Source organism: Zootoca vivipara, chromosome 13 (assembly GCF_963506605.1).
Source record: "Zootoca vivipara chromosome 13, rZooViv1.1, whole genome shotgun sequence".
Taxonomy (NCBI): domain Eukaryota; kingdom Metazoa; phylum Chordata; class Lepidosauria; order Squamata; family Lacertidae; genus Zootoca; species Zootoca vivipara.
In genome coordinates this window covers 41,360,375-41,379,423 of record NC_083288.1, presented here as the reverse complement: position 1 = coordinate 41,379,423, position 19,049 = coordinate 41,360,375, and the positions used below count along the sequence as shown (strand labels likewise).

Sequence of the window (19,049 nt, the reverse complement as noted above, 5' to 3'; positions counted from 1 at the left end):
GGGCACTGGGAATTGTAGCTTTGTGAGGGGGTAGTTTGCAGGATTATTGGGGTGTGTGCTTGAAATGGATGGTGTTTGTGCGACCCTAATGTGCACAGTGAGGCGAAAGGGTGGAGCCACAATGTGTCGTCATGAGAGGTCAGCTGTAAACCTCTCCCTCCTCCAGCCTCAACTCCAAACACAGCTGGTTTAATCATGTGAACACAAAATTCTGACACCAAATGAACACACCCAAGTTGGTCATTAAGCGTGGGAAGGCCTGTAAGCTCAGTGGGAGAGCTTAACTGCCTTGCATGCAGAAGCTCCCGGTTTCAATCGCCAAGGAGGGCTAGGGAGGATCTGCCTGAATTTCTGGAGAGCCCAGAGTCAATCCACATAGACAATACTGAGGTAGGTGGACCAATGGCCTCCCTCGGTATAAGGCGGGGTGGGCAATGCTCCATCGTGCTCTTTGGTAACGGACGCAAAACACAAGCAATCGGGCTCCCCTGGCCCAGCCCACCTTTTGGTTAGACCCACAAATGCAAGAAGAGCAGGGCCGCCCCCCCCTCAAGATACTAACCCTCTTCCTTGGGGGCAGCCCACACTCGGACGGTGTTGTCTTTGGATATTGTCAAGAAAGAGGAAGATGCTGGAGAAGCAGCAGCCCCACAGATGGCAGCGGAGTGGCCAGGGAAGACGTCAGGTTCCGCCAGCTGCGAGGAAACAGGAAACGAGTGAACAAGGAGCTGGGAGGCAGAACAGGGCTTGGGTCTAGGTGCCAAGAGTTGCCCAGGCGGAAGAGATTATTATGGTGTAGGTGCCGGGCAGACCAGGTTGGCTCCTATCCAATAACAACAACAATGATACTTAAAAGTTGATCCATCAGGTAAGAAGACTTTAAGCCAGGCACCCCCAAACTGCAGCCCTCCAGATGTTTTGGCCTACAACTCCCATGATCCCTAGCTAACAGGACCAGTGGTCGGGGAAGATGGGAATTGTAGTCCAAAACATCTGGAGGGCCAAAGTTTTGGGATGCCTGCTTTAAGCAGTTTTCCAACCGAGTTACCGGCAAGTGTTCCAGCAGCTCTGAAGTTCAGCCAACTTTTGTCACTTTCCCCTCATGCATGCCCTATTTGTGAGAGGCAGACAAGCCCAGGGTGTGCCCAAGCTGTAACTTTGAAGCACATGCCAAGCACACCCTTTCCCTCGGAGGATTCTGGGCCCTGTAGTTTGTTAAGGGCTGCTGGGACCTGTCCCTCTACGAGGGGTAAACTACTGTGCCCAGAATCCTTTGAGGGAAAGAGTGTGCTTGGAATGTGCTTTAAAAGGTGAATTGGGTACACAGGCTCAGAAGACGTGATGTGTATAACGTTTAGGAGACATTTAGTCTCCTGTGTACTGCTGCTGTGGCTGGCTTGCCCAGCCTTAGAAGCGTAGCCAAGAGGTTGTGGGGGTTTTGGGGGGGTGGGGGTGGGAATAGAGCCTAACAGGTAAACGTTAAGGTATTTATCACCAGCCAAACTTTCAAGGACATTTTTGTTTAGGACAGCCTTCGTCAACCTGGTGCCCTCTCCAGGACTACAACTCCCATCAGACAACACAGGGCGCTGGCTGGGGGGGTGGGAGTTGTAGTCTAAACATCTGGAGAGAACACAAGGTTGGCAAAGGTTAGTTTAGTACATCAAATCTACACACACACACACACTTTCCCCCATCTCTTACCTTCAGGGGCTTCCATAGTTTCACTGTGCCATCACCGCCAGCTGCAGCCAAAATAAACTCTTTTTCCCCTGTGAAAACAAAAGAAATGTACCAACAGCATGCTTATGAAGGTAGGGCAGAGGGCAAAAAGCAGGTCAGCTGTTCAAAGTGACAATACCCCCCTCACTCCCCAATTTTAAGGACAATACTTACTTACTTTGAAAATCTATTTTCACATTTCCCCCCCCCCTTTAATTCTGGCCATTTATAAAATCATATCTGGCCAATAATCATATTATTATTTCCACATTCCTCATCTAACTGGCAACTAAAAACAGCAGACTTTCTCATGGAGAGGTGACTTTGCAGGAACCAAGGAAAGGCCCTCAGTCACGTAATTAAGCTTCGGTGAGGCCAAACCGCTCAGCAACCCACAGCCCTCTGCCAGACCTTGGTATTCTTACATTACTAAGTTCAAAATCTGCTAGACAGCTCAGATCTACAGTCTTGAAAGGGCTACTTGCAATACCTTTGCTTACTTGGACAGTGAACCATTTGAGCATTCAAACTTGTATATATTCATGTGAATCTTAACCATATGTTCATCTAAAATAAATGCAAATATGAACATGGATTCCTTTGTAACATACGGTCAAGTAACGGAGACCAGAATTCCAGAGCTCATTTCCCTTCCCCAGATTTTCAAAAAGTGGTGGCTATCTTACGTGGATCTCTGAAGCCTGCACAGTGGTTGGCCCGGTCAGGATGAGCCAGGAAGCGAGTCATCTCCAGCCCCTGTTGGTTCCACACCACCAGCATCCCATCCCTGCCCACGGAGAACACATGTTCTTTCTGTCACAGGAACCAGAAAGAGTAGCGGTCAATAAGGGATAAACCAAGGCCATGCATATTTATCCAGAGGACGGCTGCAACAAGCGTTCCATGCACAGAGTTAAGGCAGGGATGGGGAACCTCAGGACCAGGGGCCGCATCTGGCCCTCGGATTCCTCCCCGCTGGATGCACTCCTCACTTCACCCCCCAAGTGGTTTAGCCTGGGTGGAACAGGCCCTTGCACTCTGATAGTGCTTCTTGCTTGCATGGCCAGAGGAGAGGGCATTGTGCGGGGAACGTTTACATTTGTTGCTCCACCCACTTTTGCCTCTGGCCCCACCCACCACTGGCATGTGGCCCCAGGAAGCCTGCCCAGAAAGGACTGCAGTCCCCAGGATGAAAATAGAGTTCCCCACCCCAGGCTGAATGACTGCTTGTGTCAAAGAGGAGCCAAGGCAGGATAGGCCACAGAGACAAGATCAATAATAGAGCTGGGGAGGCTAGAATGGACCTGGGAGGTCCTGGGAACAGCACTGAGTGTTTTTTTAATGGCATCCCTAAGACACTCAAGGCCAAACTATGCAAGATGGTAAGATGCAAGATAGCTCAGCCCCACGCTGGGCAAGAGATTCCTGCATTGCCAGGGGCTGCACTAGATAAACCAGCTTTTGGTGCCTTCCAACTCTCTGCAATTGAACTTGTACAGCAGTGTCCCTTTTTTTTTCGCTTCTTAACGTAAGGATTCGCTGTGGCGGCTGGTATCTGTGGGAGATTTCCTCCCACATTTTCCAAAAAAGGAGACATTCTCTCTTCAGGAGGGGAAGAGAAGGTGAGACGTTAACCCCTCCACACCTGCTGCAACCCAGATAGGTTTTTCTCCCACCCACCGCCGATGCTATTTGCAGCCTTCACCCACCCTGGCGCTTCCCAGAGTTTTGGAGTACAATTCCCTCCAGCCCCACCCAGAAAAATATGCACATTAAAAGCAAACATGTATTTAATGTGACACGTCTGGTTTGTCCCCTCAGGTGCCATTTCAGGCAGATGAAGAAGAGGGTGTTCTGTGACTTGCCACCTCTTCATTTTAGAATCCGCAAAGCCCAATACAGAGTGCTTTGCAGAATTCGGGGAAGCGTCTAGGGCCAAGGTAGAAAAATGAAGGATGATGCCTTAAAAGGATTCTATTGCCTTCCTTACCTCACTCGTGACACTGCATACTGGGCTTTGGTGGCCCAGGAATTCCTGGAGGCGCTGGCCAGTTTTGGGATCCCAGAGGCAGACAGTGCAATCGTTGGAGCCAGTGAGCTGTTTGGAGAACAATGAAAGGACAGGAAGGAGGAATCAGATGTTCCGAATAATCAACTGGCAAATTATCACCAGGGTACCAAACACATCAAGGCCAGTATCAGTATCCTTGGGGCAGCTGCCACCGTCCCAACACCCTGACAAGGGCCCTTCACTGGGGCCTAGGGATGCCAGAGAATTCAGAGGAATGTAGAAAAGGAAGTGAACAAATGCTACAATTCACATGTCCGCCTGTTGTCAGGAACAGAAATTAGTCAAATGGGATTCATTTGTTTGAAAGTCCGCAAAGGATATGTAATAGACAACTTTTTGCCGTAGTTTTGATGTTACCTTGACGCTCAAATGAATGTAAGTTAAGTAAGTTATGTAAACAGTTTTGTAATTTATGTTTAACGGAGGACTTGTAGCATTTAGCAGAAACCAAACTGCAGCGTAATGGAAACAGTGACAAGTATGATGAATACAGGTCAGAACTGAAATCCCTGCCATCTCCCATCTCTACCGGGCTGTCCTTTGAATCCAAATAATAAAAGTTAAGAGTTGGGGAAGATATATTTTCTTCTTTGCTTATGTCTGTTTTATATGTGTGTTTATTGTCTTGTACTGTATAAGCTATGTTTTTGTTCTGTTTTGTTTTGTTGCATTCTATTATAAAATGAATAAAAAAAATTGGGGGGGGGGATTCCACTATTGGCCCTGCTGTTGGGACATGGGTGGCACTGTGGTCTAAACCACTGAGCCTAGGGCTTGCCGATCAGAAGGTCGCTGGTTCGAATCCCCGCAACGGGGTGAGCTCCCATTGCTCAGTCCCAGCTTCTGCCCACGTAGCAGTTCGAAAGCACGTCAAAGTGCAAGTAGATAAATAGGGACCGCTCCAGCGGGAAGGTAAACGGCGTTTCCGTGCGCTGCTCTGGTTCACCAGAAGCAGCTTAGTCATGCTGGCCACATGACCTGGAAGCTGTCTGCGGACAGCGGCGAGATGAGCGCCGCAACCCCAGAGTCGTCCGCGACTGGACCTAACGGTCAGGGGTATCTTTACAAAGCTTTACCTTTTATTGGCCCTGCTGGCTGCAACTGATGAGAGCTGGGAGTCTAACACAACCCAAGAGTAGCTTGTTTAGTGCCCCCTTGTGCCCAAACACTAGCACTGCATGCAGGAGCCAACTGCATGCAGGATGAGGCTATTGCATAGAGCTGCTAGGTTAAATAGGTGGGCGCCCAGACCTGCCCTTTGGGAAGGTGTCATAAGCTGGGTCTGTGTGGTCCCCCCGCCCTCCATTTCTGGGATTCTTCGTGCATGGAAAAACCCACCTACCCACCCACTCCGTGCGGTGGCCGTCCAAACTCACCAACATGGGGCCTGCCCAGCTGCAGCAGGCGATCCAGTCCTGGTGGCAGAAAGGCAGGGAGCGCCAGAGGGAGGGTGGCTTCTGGGAGGGGTCCCTGACATCCCAGAGAAACAAGGCCTGGACACCAGAGCAGAACACAGTGAAAAAAATTAAATAAGAACCTACGTTTTGTTAACATTACACCAGTCTTTTGCCCTGTTCCTTACTCTGCTCTGCCTCCGAAAGCAGTAATTTTTTCCACTTGCTGCCTTTTCATATCACAGGAATGACCAACCTCTGGCTTGGAAGCCAAATGTGGCCCTCTAGGGTTTTTTTAGTGGCCCTCAGGACTCCTCCATGTCACTGCTCTGCACCCTCCATTGAATACTTTTGCCTGGCTGGAATTTGGGTCACTGAACTCCGATAGTGCCGCTTGCTTGCCTGGATGTAGAGTAGGGTAAGGGGGGTGTTGCAGATATTTGCCCAGTGCACACGAGGCAAAATTTGCATCTGTTGCTCTGCTCACTTCTACGTCTGGCCCCACACATTACTGGCATGTGGCCCTCAAAAGGTTGCCTTGGAGGCAATGCAACCCCCTCAGTCTGAAAAAGGTTTCCTGCCTCTGCCACAGCATCTCCTCTGCCAAGAAGTATGCTGCAAAGGATTCTGGGGCATCTCGTTTGGTGCACAGGCTTGCCCACTGAGACATTAGTTAGGCCAGTCTCGCCTCGCAATACCTCTGAGCGCATATCAACATCTACTTGAAGGTGTGCATTGCGAGGGGAAGATCAAGGAAGCTGCTCTTCCAGAGGAGCTCTGTGCCACCATTGCTGGAGCTTGCGGAGGAGCCAGTAACGTCTTAAGGGTATCCAGCGCTGTAGTGCAAAAATCCTCCAGCGCCCCCCCCCAGCGGCAGTAGCATGCGGCCATTGAGCCTCCTCTCCTCCTCTTCTTGCCCATGAAGCAGAATCAGCGAGACTCCTGCCTAGAGCGGCAGCAGGCACATAATGTCACTCTAGGCAGGAGTCTTGCTGATTTGCTTCATGGGCAAGAAGAGGAGGAGACACCATCCCATGAAGCAGAATCAGCGAGACTCCTACCTAGAGTGGCAGCAGGCGCATGGTGCCACTCTAGGCAGGAGTCTCGCTGATTTGCTTCTTGGGCAAGAAGAGGAGGAGACACCAGCCCATGAAGCAGAATCAGCGAGACACCTGCCTAGAGCGGCAGCAGGCTTCGTGGGCAAGAAGAGGAGGAGACACCAGCCCATGAAGCAGAATCAGCGAGACACCTGCCTAGAGCGGCAGCAGGCACGTGGTGCCACTCTAGGCAGGAGTCTCGCTGGTTTGCTTCATGGACAAGAAGAGGAGGCGACACCAGCCCATGAAGCAGAATCATGAAGCAGATCGGCGCCCCTGGTGGCCAGGCGCCCTGGCGCCTTGCGCCACCCAGCCCGGGCCTAAAGACGGCCCTGGGAGGAGGCCTCTCCTCGAGACAAGGCTGCCTTACTCACCCGGTCTTTGCCTCCCGTGGCAAGGTAGCGGCCATCAAGGCTGAAGGCGCAGCATGTCACCCCTCCAGTGTGACCCCGGAGGACAGCAAGGGGCAAGATGTCAGCATCTGTAGGAAGATCCGTTGGTCTCAGAGTCTCTGAAAGCCACAGCTGGATAGTGAAATCCTCTAGAAAAGAGAAAAATAATATGAGAGGGGGAATTCTGGAGAAAAAATGGGGCGCCTCAGACTGAGGGATCAGGTACAGGAGGCCTCTAGGCCTCTTTGACCCTCGGACTCTACTCAGTCCTCACTGACCCAGATGGAGGATAGGGCTGTGTACAGCCAGCTTCTCCTTTGCCAGAGACACCTCTAACAACATGGCGACTGCAGCAAGTTGCTTCCGTCTAGGTCTCTGACCTTTGCTCTCCCCACAGACTTTGACAATGGCGGACCCTAGTTGCTCTGCTAGAAGTTGCTCTACTTTCATGACCAGCCAAGTCACTGGGCCAGCAAAGAAAGGCAACTCTTTGAAGGCCTACTCTAGAAAGTGCAGAAGCGCGCCAGGGAGGGGCACCCACCCCTGAGGCACCAATCACTTCCTGAGCTCTGGAGAAATCTTGACACAAGCGGTACTCAAGTAGACTGGTGTAGCCAGAATACAACAGGAGAGAGAGAGAGAGAGAGAGGGAGAGAGAGAATTGGAGGAATATAGGAAGCTCTTATCAAGACTACTGGGTCCATCTAACTCAACAATGACCGAAAGCAGATCGCCAAGGTTTATCAGACAGAGGGAAAAACACAATGAGCCCACATGATAACTGGAGCCTAAGCCCACAGCCCATATCAGCTCTGCCTCTTACTACAAGCTTCCTTCTCTCTCTTCCACTGTCATGCAGTTTGCAAGGAAGCTGCTCAGGTCGCGACCCCTGCATTATCCAGCCCTGGAAGCTCTCCCTTCCTTTCACCCACACCTTCTGGCTGAAGCCCTAAGGAGAGGGAGGGATGGAGAAAGGCAAGCAACGTAACGCCTCCCACCAGGGGCTTCTCCAAATCACCTGACACCGACGCCACCAGCTTCTCGAAGACGGCAAGGCCCGTCACGGCTCCTTTGTGGCCGTGCATCTTACGGAGGCAAGGGCGGCTGCGCTGGGAGGTGTTTGTGATGTACAGGGACCCGTCGCTGCTGCCCCCAACCAGGTGGAGGCTGTCCAGCCAGGCCAGGCTACAGAAAGCTACCCCCGTTGCAGCACAGTGAGGCAGTGGAGTGTCTAAGAGAGACGGAAATAAAATGGAAGAACTTGGGAGCTCTGAAGACCAGTCCTCCAGGACAGAATTGCACCTGGGTAGCAATTCCTACTGGGACAACCCAGTAAGATGGGCAACATACACATTATTATTATTATTATTATTATTATTATTATTATTATTATTATTATTATTATTAACAATACAGCAAGCCTCAAGCCTGTGTGCTTCCTCCCTCCTCCTGAATGCCTAGGGGGAGGAGGGGAATCATTCATGCCCAAGACTCATTGTGTCTCATACAGATAGCATTTAGCCATGGTCTAGTGTTATGTCCAAGGGACCAACGTGGCACTGTGGGTTAAACCAGAAGGTCAGCGGTTTGAATCCCAGCCACGGGGTGAGCTCCCGTTGCTCGGTCCTAGCTCCTGCCAACCTAGCAGTTCGAAAGCGCGCCAAAGTGCAAGTAGATAAATAGGTACTGCTCCAGCGGGAAGGTAAACGGCGTTTCCGTGTGCTGCTCTGGTTTGCCAGAAGCAGCTTAGTCATGCTGGCCACATGACCTGGAAGCTGTACGCTGGCTCCCTCAGCCAACAAAGCGAGATGAGCACTGCAACCCCAGAGTTGGTCACAATTGGACCTAATGGTCAGGGGTCCTTTTTTATTATTAACATCTGGAACAACCAACAGGGTGCCCTTCAGATGTTGTTTGACTGCACCTCCCATATTCCCTGACCACCGGGCTGCTCTTGCCGAGGCTGATGGGAGCGGAAATCCAACAATATATGGGAGGCCACAGGGTTTCGCCGAGGATTCAAATGGCTTAAGGAGACAAATGCTAAACGTACGCCAAGGATGCGTGAAGATCCGGAGGTCTCCCGAATGGTGCCCCACAGCCAAGCGGCCGCAATCAGGACTGGCTGCAGTGCAGAGAGCTGGGGAGGAGATTCCCGACCCCAAAGTGCTCCACAGCTGCCCCATGTGACCTGCCCAAAGCTGGACCTGCAACTCAGAAAGCACAAAGTCAGTTATGCTAGGCGCAAAGACAAAAACACATCATACCGAGAAGAGAGCCCTCCTGTGATGCTGTCAACACTATCTCTCTCTTCAGTGGTCGCATCCACACCGTTTAAAGCACTATTATGCCACTTCAACATTGCAGGGGGCCCTTCCAACTCTAATTCTGTGATTCTACAAGGTGTGACCAGAAAGTTCAGTGAATGGTCAGAGAAATAGGACAGCGAGAAATATTCGAACATACATACCTTACAGGCATTCAAAGTAGGCGCCCTCTGATACAATGACAACCAGGGCTGTCTCAAGCATGCCGGGCACCCGGGCGCCATGGTGCGGAGATCGCTCCGGCACCCCCGCCCTTGTGAGATGGTGCCACGCCCCCTTGCCAGCCCCGCACCACCCAGCCTACCCCTAGATCCGGCCCTGATGACAACGTTTGTAGAATTGTTGGAAACTTCTGGAGAAGTCCTCTTTTCGTACTGCTTTCAGTTCCCTCGGCACAGCAGCTTGGACGTGTGAAATGTTAATCTGTGCCCTTTCAGTGCAGATTTCAGTTTTGGAAAAAGAAAAAAATCCGGTGGGGCCAAAGTGGGAGAATATGGAGGGTGGGACAACTCAGTGACCTCGGTAATGATTTCACGCGGAATATGCAATTCTTCCGCCATCATTTGGATGGACAAATATTGTTCCCGTATCAATAACTCACAAACTCTGCCAACATTTGCCGCCGTTCTGCTCGTCGACGGTCTGCCAGACCGAGGGTCATCTTTGATGGTTTGCCGCCCTTCACGGAAATGCTTCAACCACTCATACGGTACCCCGTCTTTCGAGTCACAGCTTCATCTCCATACACAATTGTGAGCATGTTGTGGGTTTCCGATGCCAACTGTACGCTCGAATATTTCTCGCTGTCCGATTTCTGTGACCATTCACCGAACTTTTCGGTCACACCTTATACGAACAGTCCTAGCTTCCCTGCTGCCCTCCCAAAGGACCCTGAGAACTGTAGCTTGTTAAGAGTGACCACGCCATGAAGCTACAATTCCCAAGATTCGGGAAAGGATACGCCCAACTCTCCGTATACTTCTTCCCAACGTTCCACCCATTCCCAATCAAGACAAAATAAATAAATAATATACCACCTTGCAATCTTCTCCTGCTGTGAGCAGTTTGCCCCCTGGGAGGGACAGAGAAGCAGAGACACAACCCGAGTGACTTGAGAATGTGTTCAGGACAACAGCCTCCTGCCACGACCAGAGGTGGACAGACCCCATCAGGGTTCCTGCTGCCAAAACATTTCCAGCCGAGGAGAAGGAAATGGAATGGATGGAGGCATCGTGGCCTTTCATCACCTATAAGGGGAAACTGGAGTCAAGAAAGCTGCTCCCTTCTGTAGGAGGTGCGTCAAGATGGGGAGCCTGCAACTCTGCAGATGTGGTTGGACCCCCTCTGCCAGCAGAGGCAATGGATCAGGGGAGTTGTGGTTGTCAAAAGTGAAACAGCAGGGATGCTTCAGTTTGTAACTTAAAGGTTAATTCTGTTATCAGTAAGACAGCTAACCAGGTACGGAGGAGGCTTAGAGTGGCATGATTTCTCGTGAGGTAGCACATGCTCTGATTGGCTGTGTAGTTCTGAGAGAGTTTCCCCCTGCATATTTGGCTGAACGTCTCCCTATTTTCTATTTACTTCTCAAATTATACGCTGCTTTGTTCAGTTTCCTCAGTCAAACGTTATCAAGACTTTTCTCTCCGGACTCCAGCTGAGTTATTTAAATGACTTTGCTAATAGGAGTTCGGCAACATCTGAAGATCACAGATCCTCTCATCTCTGAAATGGACTAAATCTGAACTCTGTTTTCATTTGTCTTGATCTCTTTAACCCACCCCTAACCAAGGAGAGTATTTCCCCCTTCCTCACCGAGGTCACACTCATCTCATTCGCATCCAGGACGGTGACAGTTCTGTCCCACCCTCCGGTAGCGACCAATTGACCCTCGGGGTGAAAGGCCACACAGTTCAAAGGACACAAGCAGTCTCGTTCATGTGTCAGCTGACCATGAGTAGATTCCCAGAGCTGAAAAAGAAAATTACAAACAAGCGTTATTGCTACTGCATACTAAAAGGATTCCTCCCCTGATAAAAAATAAAAGTGTGTCACTACTGGCAATCTGTTAAGTTTTCCCGTCCCCTTAAGGAAGCATTCTGTAATTCCTTCCACATGTAATTACCTCCATACCCTGTTAATGCAAGTAAATTGCTGGCAGAGCTACAATCCCCAGAGTGGTTTATCCATCAATCCACATTCCCAGGGGACTCTGGAAACTGTAGCTCTGTGAGGTGTGTAGGGGTCCCCTAACAACTCTCAGCACTCTTGTAGCCTTATCAGCTAGTAAGGGTCCTTTTTAAGTTGCACCCAGGCAGGGACAAAAGATAGTCAAAACGACACCGGGGGTTGAGTTTCAGAGAAAGAGTTTTAATCTCTATATAGAGAGACTCCTGATGACAAGAGTAAAAAGACACTTTTACATGAGGCTTTTATCCACTCCTTTGTGCTCTTCTCCCCCTCCCTGTAAATGTGCACACGCAAGGGGGTCACGCACGCAAGGGGGTCACTAGTACACGTCCTGTGCGTAAACACATGCTGGCTTAGGCAGGGGTAACATAAACAGGGCTATAGGGGACTATGGTGATTTACGCATCTCCCCCCCCCCCTTCACATCATCTATGCGTATTGTCAATTACTGTTGAATTCATATCTCTGGGTGTAAACTCTAAACACATGCTGGCTCAACAAAGTCTTTAGCCTTCAGTTTACGCGTCAAACTAGCAGCCTTGAGTAAGCAGCAGCCTTGAGTAAGACTACGCATCAGACATAGCCAGCCATCATCCAGCCTTGAGCTGGGCATCCTGTTCCTTTTGCTTTGCCCTTTGACACACTTTGGTGCAGAGACACAGCCATCATCCAGCCTTGAGCTGGGCATCCTGTTCCTTTTGCTTTGCCCTTTGACACACTTTGGTGCAGAGACACAGCCATCATCCAGCCTTGAGCTGGGCATCCTGTTCCTTTTGCTTTGCCCTTTGACACACTTTGGTGCAGAGACACAGAGGCACTGAAAGCATTCTAGACAAGACATCCCAGGGCTACAGCCATACAGTCAGAATTCATACAATGCAAGCAATGCAAACTATAGGATCCGATTCAGCTCAATAATACAATTTGCAAATCACTCTCTTCACTCTTAATCTACAGTATCCAGAATTCTTCAAACTGCTTAAAGCGGTGTGATAGTGCTCTAGCGCGTGGCCTTTGTCAAAATGGCCGCCATCCCCCTCAAAGCTGGGACAGAAATAAGTTGGAAAGAAAAGTTTGGAAGAGAGCAAATACCTTGAGGTGGCCATCCAGGGAGACAGTAGCGAGCAGCTTGCGGTCAGCATTGGTGCAGCAATCTGTGATCTGGGTCTTATGGGCATCTGTGCCCATGAGCCTAAACACCCCACGAGCAAAACGGAAAGAGGAACATGTCACTTAAAGGTGGCACCCAGCTGAGCCAGTCAAGCAACATTAAGCCAGCAGCAGGACAAAGGATAGTGGAAAAATTAAGAATTAGCAAATTAGCTACAGCAGCCATTTCGGATTCAATTATCCTCAGGTCTTGCTTGCAGACTTTCCAGAGCCATGCATCTATTTGGTCAATGTGGAGAACAGGATGTTGGACTTGGGCCTGACCCAGGAATGCTTTCCTCAAAATTTATATCCCGCTCTTAATGAATAAATAAAAATAAATACATTTTAAATGGCTTTGGCCCAATATACCTGAAGGAGCGTCTCCACCCCCATCGCTCAGCCCGGACACTGAGGTCCAGCTCCGAGGGCCTCCTGGCGGCTCCCTCACTGCAAGAAGTGAGGTTACAGGGAACCAGGCAGAGGGCCTTCTTGGTAGTGGTGCCCTCCCATCAGATGTCAAAGAAATAAACAACTATCTGACTTTAGAAGACATCTGAAGGCACCCTGTTTAGGGAAGTTTTAGATGTTTGATGTCTTATGTTTTTAATATTCTGTTGGGAGCCACCCGGTTGCTGGGGAAACCCAGCCTGATGGGCAGGGTATAAATGATAATAATAATAATAAATTTTTATTTATACCCCGCCCTCCCTAGTCAAAACCAGGCTCAGGGCGGCTAACACCAATAAAATTACAATAAAACATAAAAAGCAATTAATTAAAATACAATATTAAAATTTAAAATGCAGCCTCATTTTAAGTAGTCCATAAATCCAAACCATGAGGGAGGAAAAACACAGGGGTCAGACTAAGTCCAGCCCAAAGGCCAGGCGGAACAGCTCTGTCTTGCAGGCCCTGCGGAAAGATGACAAATCCCGCAGGGCCCTGGTCTCCTGTGAAAGAGCGTTCCACTAAGTTGGGGTCAATACTGAAAAGGCCCTGGCCTTATTATAATAATAATTATTATTATTATAAATATCAAATCCTTGGGTGAACAGGAATGTTGATAACAGAGAGAAACACACGTCATCAGGGAAGAAACTTGCAACGTACGTTGTTCCTGCGTCCGCCATTAATTGGCACGTGGACTGCCATATCCTTGTCAGGAACATCTAGATCTAGGTGCCCTGCCTGCCGTTCCAGCACTACAGATCCATGGGAGACATTTCCCTCCGGCCAACCTCATGTCAGACCACCGCTGCTCATTTTGCCTCACAGGTAAACAACGAGCACCCGTCACCATCTGTGCTATGGAATTGGCTCAGACCACCATTTTGGAGAGGCTTACCTGCACCCTTCCCTCAGGCTCCATAGCTCCAAGCGTCCGTTGAAGGCCCCGAGACAGACTGTTACCTCCGACAGGAACTCGCAGGCTGAGATCCCATCACAAGCACTCAGCAAGGACTTCAGTTCCTAGGTAGTTGGGATGGGGATGTGGGGCATGTCAGAACTTCAGAACAGTCTTTGTAAACATCACACACACACAGCAGCTGCCAAGTACCCCGTATTTTCCGGGAAATCCCTTATTTTGGTTCCTGTCGGCAGCCATTTTTCTGGTGCTACTTTGCCAACTATGGGCACCAGAAAATGGCCGGCGCCGGAAGTCGCGTCTACGCATGTCCAGAAGTGTGTAGACGCAACTTCCAGTGTCGCTTTGCCCATCTATGGGCACCGAAAATGGCCGCCGCTGACACCAGAAGTTGCATCCACGCACTTCCGGACATGCGTAGACGCAACTTCCGGTGTCGCACAGCTGTCGATCCCGGATTTCTCCACGAGAGACTTGGCAGGTATGACACTGACACACACACACACACACACACACACACACGGCAATCAAGCTCCTGGGGTCATAGGTAGAAATGCAGAATGTCCCTTCATTCCCCAGCTAGGAATGCCCCTGTCTGAAGCCTTTAATAACTGCAGCCCATCAAGTGCAGACAAGATGGACCAGTGGTTTCTTTTTTTAAAAAAAAGCAATTTATTAGATTTTTCAAATAAACACATTGAACACATTAACAAAACAAAACATTCAACAACACAAACACACACAAATTTTCTCTTGTTAACACCTATTCTTCTATCTCGAATTCACAATGCTCTGCCGAGATTTGACTCCCCTCCCTCCCCTCATCTGGTTTTCTTATCCACTCTTATCTCGCAGTTCCTTTACTCCTTCTACTTAAAGTCATTTCGTAGGATTTATTTCAGTCCTGCAAGTGTCTTTAAACTTCTACAGTTCCTCTCCATATAGTCCACAAATTTACTCCAGTCTTTTTGGAACTTTGCCTCTCCCTGGTTTCGGATCCTGCTAGTCAGTCTTGCTAATTCCGCATAGTCTATCATTTTTGTCTGCCACTCTTCGATCATCAGTAACTCCTGAGTTTTCCATTTTGGGGCTAACAAAGTCCTTGCCGCGGTGGACCAGTGGTTTCTATGTTCTCCCCAAAGTGGCAATTTGGGCCTGGCAGCTACTTGGTGTGTGTTATGTGAGGGGGTGCTATTAAGTGGGACACATCAAACTAGGTTTTTACCTGCCCAGTCTCTACATCCAGGAGGTGCAGGGTTCCCTCAGCGGTGCCCACAGCAGCCAGCTTTCCAGAAGGGGCAACGGAGACACAGGAAGGAGTGGCAGGCAGGCTCAGGACAAGGCTGTTGGGCATCAGGGGGGAGAAACCAAAACAAGATCTGTGAGCCTTACAGAAAAAGGAAAAGATGAAGTACAGCAAATACTTTGCAGAATTACCTATTGGTCTTCTGAGCTTCCTGGGGCTTGTTAACCCATTTCAGGATAGGCCTCCCGTTGTCAATGAGCTCTTTCATAGCCTGATCACACAGCGACGAGTCATGCGGTTCGTTGGCTGCCTGCTGCAGAAGCAGCAGAGGATTCTGGGAAAGCAGCCCCATGTTTCTTTGCAGGAAGTCCCGGAAGGTCCTCACAGTCTCATCGACCTCCAAGTCAGACGCAGTCTCTGAAAAAGCCAAAAAATCCTTTTTCAACAGAGGGTGACTGGATAAATTCACATCTCAGTATGTGCATCTGACCTGAAATGACCCTTTGCATTGCTGCCTTGCATTCTGGCCCAGCCCAGGAGCAGCTTTGCCAATACCCAGCCTGCAAATTTCTCATCTCAGTCAGGAAGAGAGCAGCTTAGTCTCCAAACCTCTAATCCAATGGGGGACAATGGCACCTTATGAACTGCTACCCCCATTCCAGCCACTAGGGGGCATCAGTGGCTCACCATAGAGTGCGTAGGCCTCAGAGAGGCAGTGGAGGAGACCCAGTCGGACGTGAGCACTCACAAAGCTCAGGTCCGTCAGCAAAGCACCCAGCACTTCAAAGTGTCCACATTGGGCCTAATGGAGGAAAGAGTGATGGTTTAAGAAGGCTCACAAATTTACTTGACAGTTCTAGACACTAAGCTAAGAATAACTGCATTTAAAAAGACTGGGTGACTAGAATAGGTAGGTTGTGGGTCAAAATTCCTTCCACAATGGAGAGCGATTATTGCTCTTAAAAGGTTTATGTTGCCGTACACCACTCTCAGCTTTTGCAAGAGGGTGGCATACAAATAATTTTGATAAATAAATGGGAGGGGGTTCATTTCGCTGAAGGATACAGCTCAGATCCACGCCTCCATGCAACAGCTCTATTCTCAAGTCTCACACACACACACCCCATTTTCATCTCGGTAATCTTGAGATCTACAGTTGCTATCAAAATTATTCAACTCCCACTGCAAATCAGGTTTATTATCAAAATTTACAGACTTTGCGCTGTTTGCAATGAGCAAATCAAACAAAAGCATCAATGAAATAGCTCAACACAATGGATGCTCCAAGTGGCTTCCCTAAATTCAGCTGAAAATGCAACTTATACTGGCTTCTCCAGTCTCAATATTATTCAACATGGCCTCCTAGCTCCCCAGTCGTCAATGGCTAGCAGAGTCATCACATACCATGTGATAGGGAAGGGCCATCAAGGCCTCTGCCTCACAATTCTGGTTCCAGGAATCGTCCAAGCCTACCAGTTTCCACCAATGAGCTGTAAGAACAAAAGAGATCTGAGACAACTGCTCTGTTAGCACCCACTACAGGCCACTTGGCTGAACTGCAACACCCCTTGCTGACCTATTGAGCTGACTGCCACCTAGAGATTGGTTGGAGTACTACAAAGGTCTGCTGAAACGTGGCACATTGCAATCCGCTAAGACCAAGAATTCCATAGTACCTAAAAGATGAGAAGGGTTACCTGCCAAGAGCATATGAGCTGTGTAGTCTAAGCCTGAATCCTTCAGATAGCGCCGTTCTACTGCCATCCTCAAGGGGGCGCTGGAGAGATGCAGTCGAGAGCCTGAGGGCCCTGAGGGGGAGCCACATGCCCCAAGCAAGCTGTGGGGTAACAGCAGAGAGTGATAAACCCAGTGCTCCCCAAAAACAGAGCCAGGATTTTTTTTGCTCTCAAAAACTACCTAAATGTGTTTGGGTAGCATCCTCCACCCAGAATCAAGGATGGGAGCCTGAGTCTCAACTCCCCAATAACAATAACTAATTAATTAATTGTTTATACCCCACCCCTCAAAGAAGCATTCATTTCAGATTCAGAGCAGCAGGGCGCTGCCTAGCCCTACCACTTGGCCAAGTGAGGGAACTGCCTCAGGTGGAAATACCTGGGGAGAGGGCAAACCGAGGACACAGCTGTTCCACACAGGCTCATATCTGCCAAGTCCCGGACTGCAGAATCCAGGACCGGCAGCCGCATGACACCGGAAGTTGTGTAGACGCAACTTCCAGTGTCGCTTTGCCCATCTATGGGCACCAAAAATGACCGCCGCTGGCTTCAAAAGTCGCATCTACGCATGTCCGGAAGTGCGTAGACACAACTTCCGGTGTTGCTCTGCCCATCTATGGGCACCAAAAATGGCTGCCGCCGACACCGGAAGTCGCGTCTACGCACTTCCAGACATGCGTAGGTGTCCGGCGCTGGCCATTTTCAGTGCCCATAGATGGGCAAATCAGAAAAAAAAGATGGCCGCCGGCAGGAGAATATAAGGGAGAATAACGGGAGACGAAGTGATACGGGGGGCCGCCGGGAAAAGGTAAGAAGAAACGGGGTTTCCCAGGGAAAACGGGGTACTTGGCAGCTATGCACAGGCTTGCCCTGAACTCCAAAGGGAGCCTATGGACTCTCCATGTTCTGAGGCAGTTGCCACCTGAATACCAGCCGCTGGGCAACAAAATGGAGGAGGACAATTGCCCTCATGGCCAGCTTTGTGTGGGCTTCCTAAAGGCATCCAGCTGGCTGCTGTCGGAACAGGATGCAGCTACCCTCCAAAATATTCTCTGCTAGAAAATTCTCTGGAGAATACTCTCCACAAACTGTAAATTCTAATGTAAGGACCAGTTTTACAACCCACATGCTTTGGTTCAAAGCTTAGCAGAGTGGCTGTGGATATTTTAAATATTCCACCAACGACAGCTGCAATAGAACTTAGCTTCAGTACTTATGGACTTATTCATTCAACAAAAAGGAATAGGCTTACTATAGTCAGAGCAGGAAAGCTTACATATGTAGCTCATAACTTAAAACTCCTAACAAGCTCACTGAATTTTACACAACCATCAACTTCGTTCTATAATCTCGCAGATGATCAGTGTGGAACTGAAAGCTCCATTACCAGTGGAGACAAAGATGGTGACTTATCCTCTTAAGACGTTTGAGGAGTCAATATAAATTTATAGCCTATTTTTAAAATAAATTTCTTTCTTGTGACAATTTATCAGTTATCTAAGCAGATAGTAATTTGCATTTCTGGTGTTATGTAACTTGTCATTACTGATTATTTGTGTTTATTTTCTGGAAATAACATTTATTTTAAACTTTATATTGATTTTATTAGTGCTGCACTGAAAATACTGTACCATGTAGATATGCTTATTAAAGAACGTACTCATATAGCTGACCCGAGGTTTTTTTTATATTCCTTTTACTTTAAAAACAACCTTTCATACATACACAACATAATTAGAATTCAAAGTTGATGGTAAATATATGGTTAGTGCCAGGCTTAGTGATTAACGTGAGTCATTCCATTGAATTTTCAATTTCAAGTTTGGTGCAAAAAATCAAACAATGTGAATTCACTGCATTGCCCCATCGAATAAAAGTATCTGTATAGTTTTTGGTTGCCATCTGAACAAGTTTACCCATGAATAAACATGTATATTATCTAATTATATCATTTTCAATGCATTAAAATTATATCGTTTTCAATGCAATAAAATGAACTCTCTTCTATTTTAAAATAAAATTCTCTAATATTCTCATTAATCGAGAATATTCGAGAATTTTCTCCAAAAGATTATTCTCGAGAATTTAATATCACTACTCACCCCCTCAAGCTCCGCAGGAAGTCAAAGAAGGGGGCCATGGGATGGCTCCTAGCTTGTCTTTCAACACAGATGGCGTGTTCCATGGTGAAGTCAATCCCATTCAGGTCCTTCAAGTCACCAAGGATGGTGTAGAGATCTCGCTCCATTAGGCCTGCAGAGGGTCACGACCACAGTCATCTTCTCAGAGTAGGCCCAGGGGTGAGGGAATCTGCGCCTTCCAGGCCTATGATTCCCAGTGTCCCCCAACAACTGGCCTG

At 48.8% G+C, this 19,049-nt stretch overlaps 1 protein-coding gene across 6 annotated transcripts in view; it reads right to left on the bottom strand.

Moving 5' to 3' along the window:
- TEP1 (telomerase associated protein 1) overlaps positions 1 to 19,049 on the bottom strand; it is a 67,732-nt gene that overhangs the window by 6,074 nt on the left and 42,609 nt on the right. For all 6 annotated transcript variants that reach the window (XM_035134664.2, XM_035134663.2, XM_035134662.2 and 3 more), the window contains exons 31-48: positions 18,793 to 18,943; positions 16,652 to 16,791; positions 16,359 to 16,444; positions 15,642 to 15,756; positions 15,146 to 15,371; positions 14,934 to 15,051; positions 13,688 to 13,812; positions 12,283 to 12,382; positions 10,816 to 10,971; positions 10,041 to 10,250; positions 8,730 to 8,883; positions 7,695 to 7,907; positions 6,659 to 6,825; positions 5,170 to 5,286; positions 3,713 to 3,820; positions 2,409 to 2,535; positions 1,705 to 1,772; positions 563 to 695 (exon numbers count right to left, since the gene is read on the bottom strand). In XM_035134664.2, coding sequence (XP_034990555.2) covers positions 563 to 695; positions 1,705 to 1,772; positions 2,409 to 2,535; positions 3,713 to 3,820; positions 5,170 to 5,286; positions 6,659 to 6,825; positions 7,695 to 7,907; positions 8,730 to 8,883; positions 10,041 to 10,250; positions 10,816 to 10,971; positions 12,283 to 12,382; positions 13,688 to 13,812; positions 14,934 to 15,051; positions 15,146 to 15,371; positions 15,642 to 15,756; positions 16,359 to 16,444; positions 16,652 to 16,791; positions 18,793 to 18,943 — 2,514 coding nt within the window. The remainder of the gene's footprint in view (positions 1 to 562; positions 696 to 1,704; positions 1,773 to 2,408; positions 2,536 to 3,712; positions 3,821 to 5,169; positions 5,287 to 6,658; positions 6,826 to 7,694; positions 7,908 to 8,729; positions 8,884 to 10,040; positions 10,251 to 10,815; positions 10,972 to 12,282; positions 12,383 to 13,687; positions 13,813 to 14,933; positions 15,052 to 15,145; positions 15,372 to 15,641; positions 15,757 to 16,358; positions 16,445 to 16,651; positions 16,792 to 18,792; positions 18,944 to 19,049) is intronic.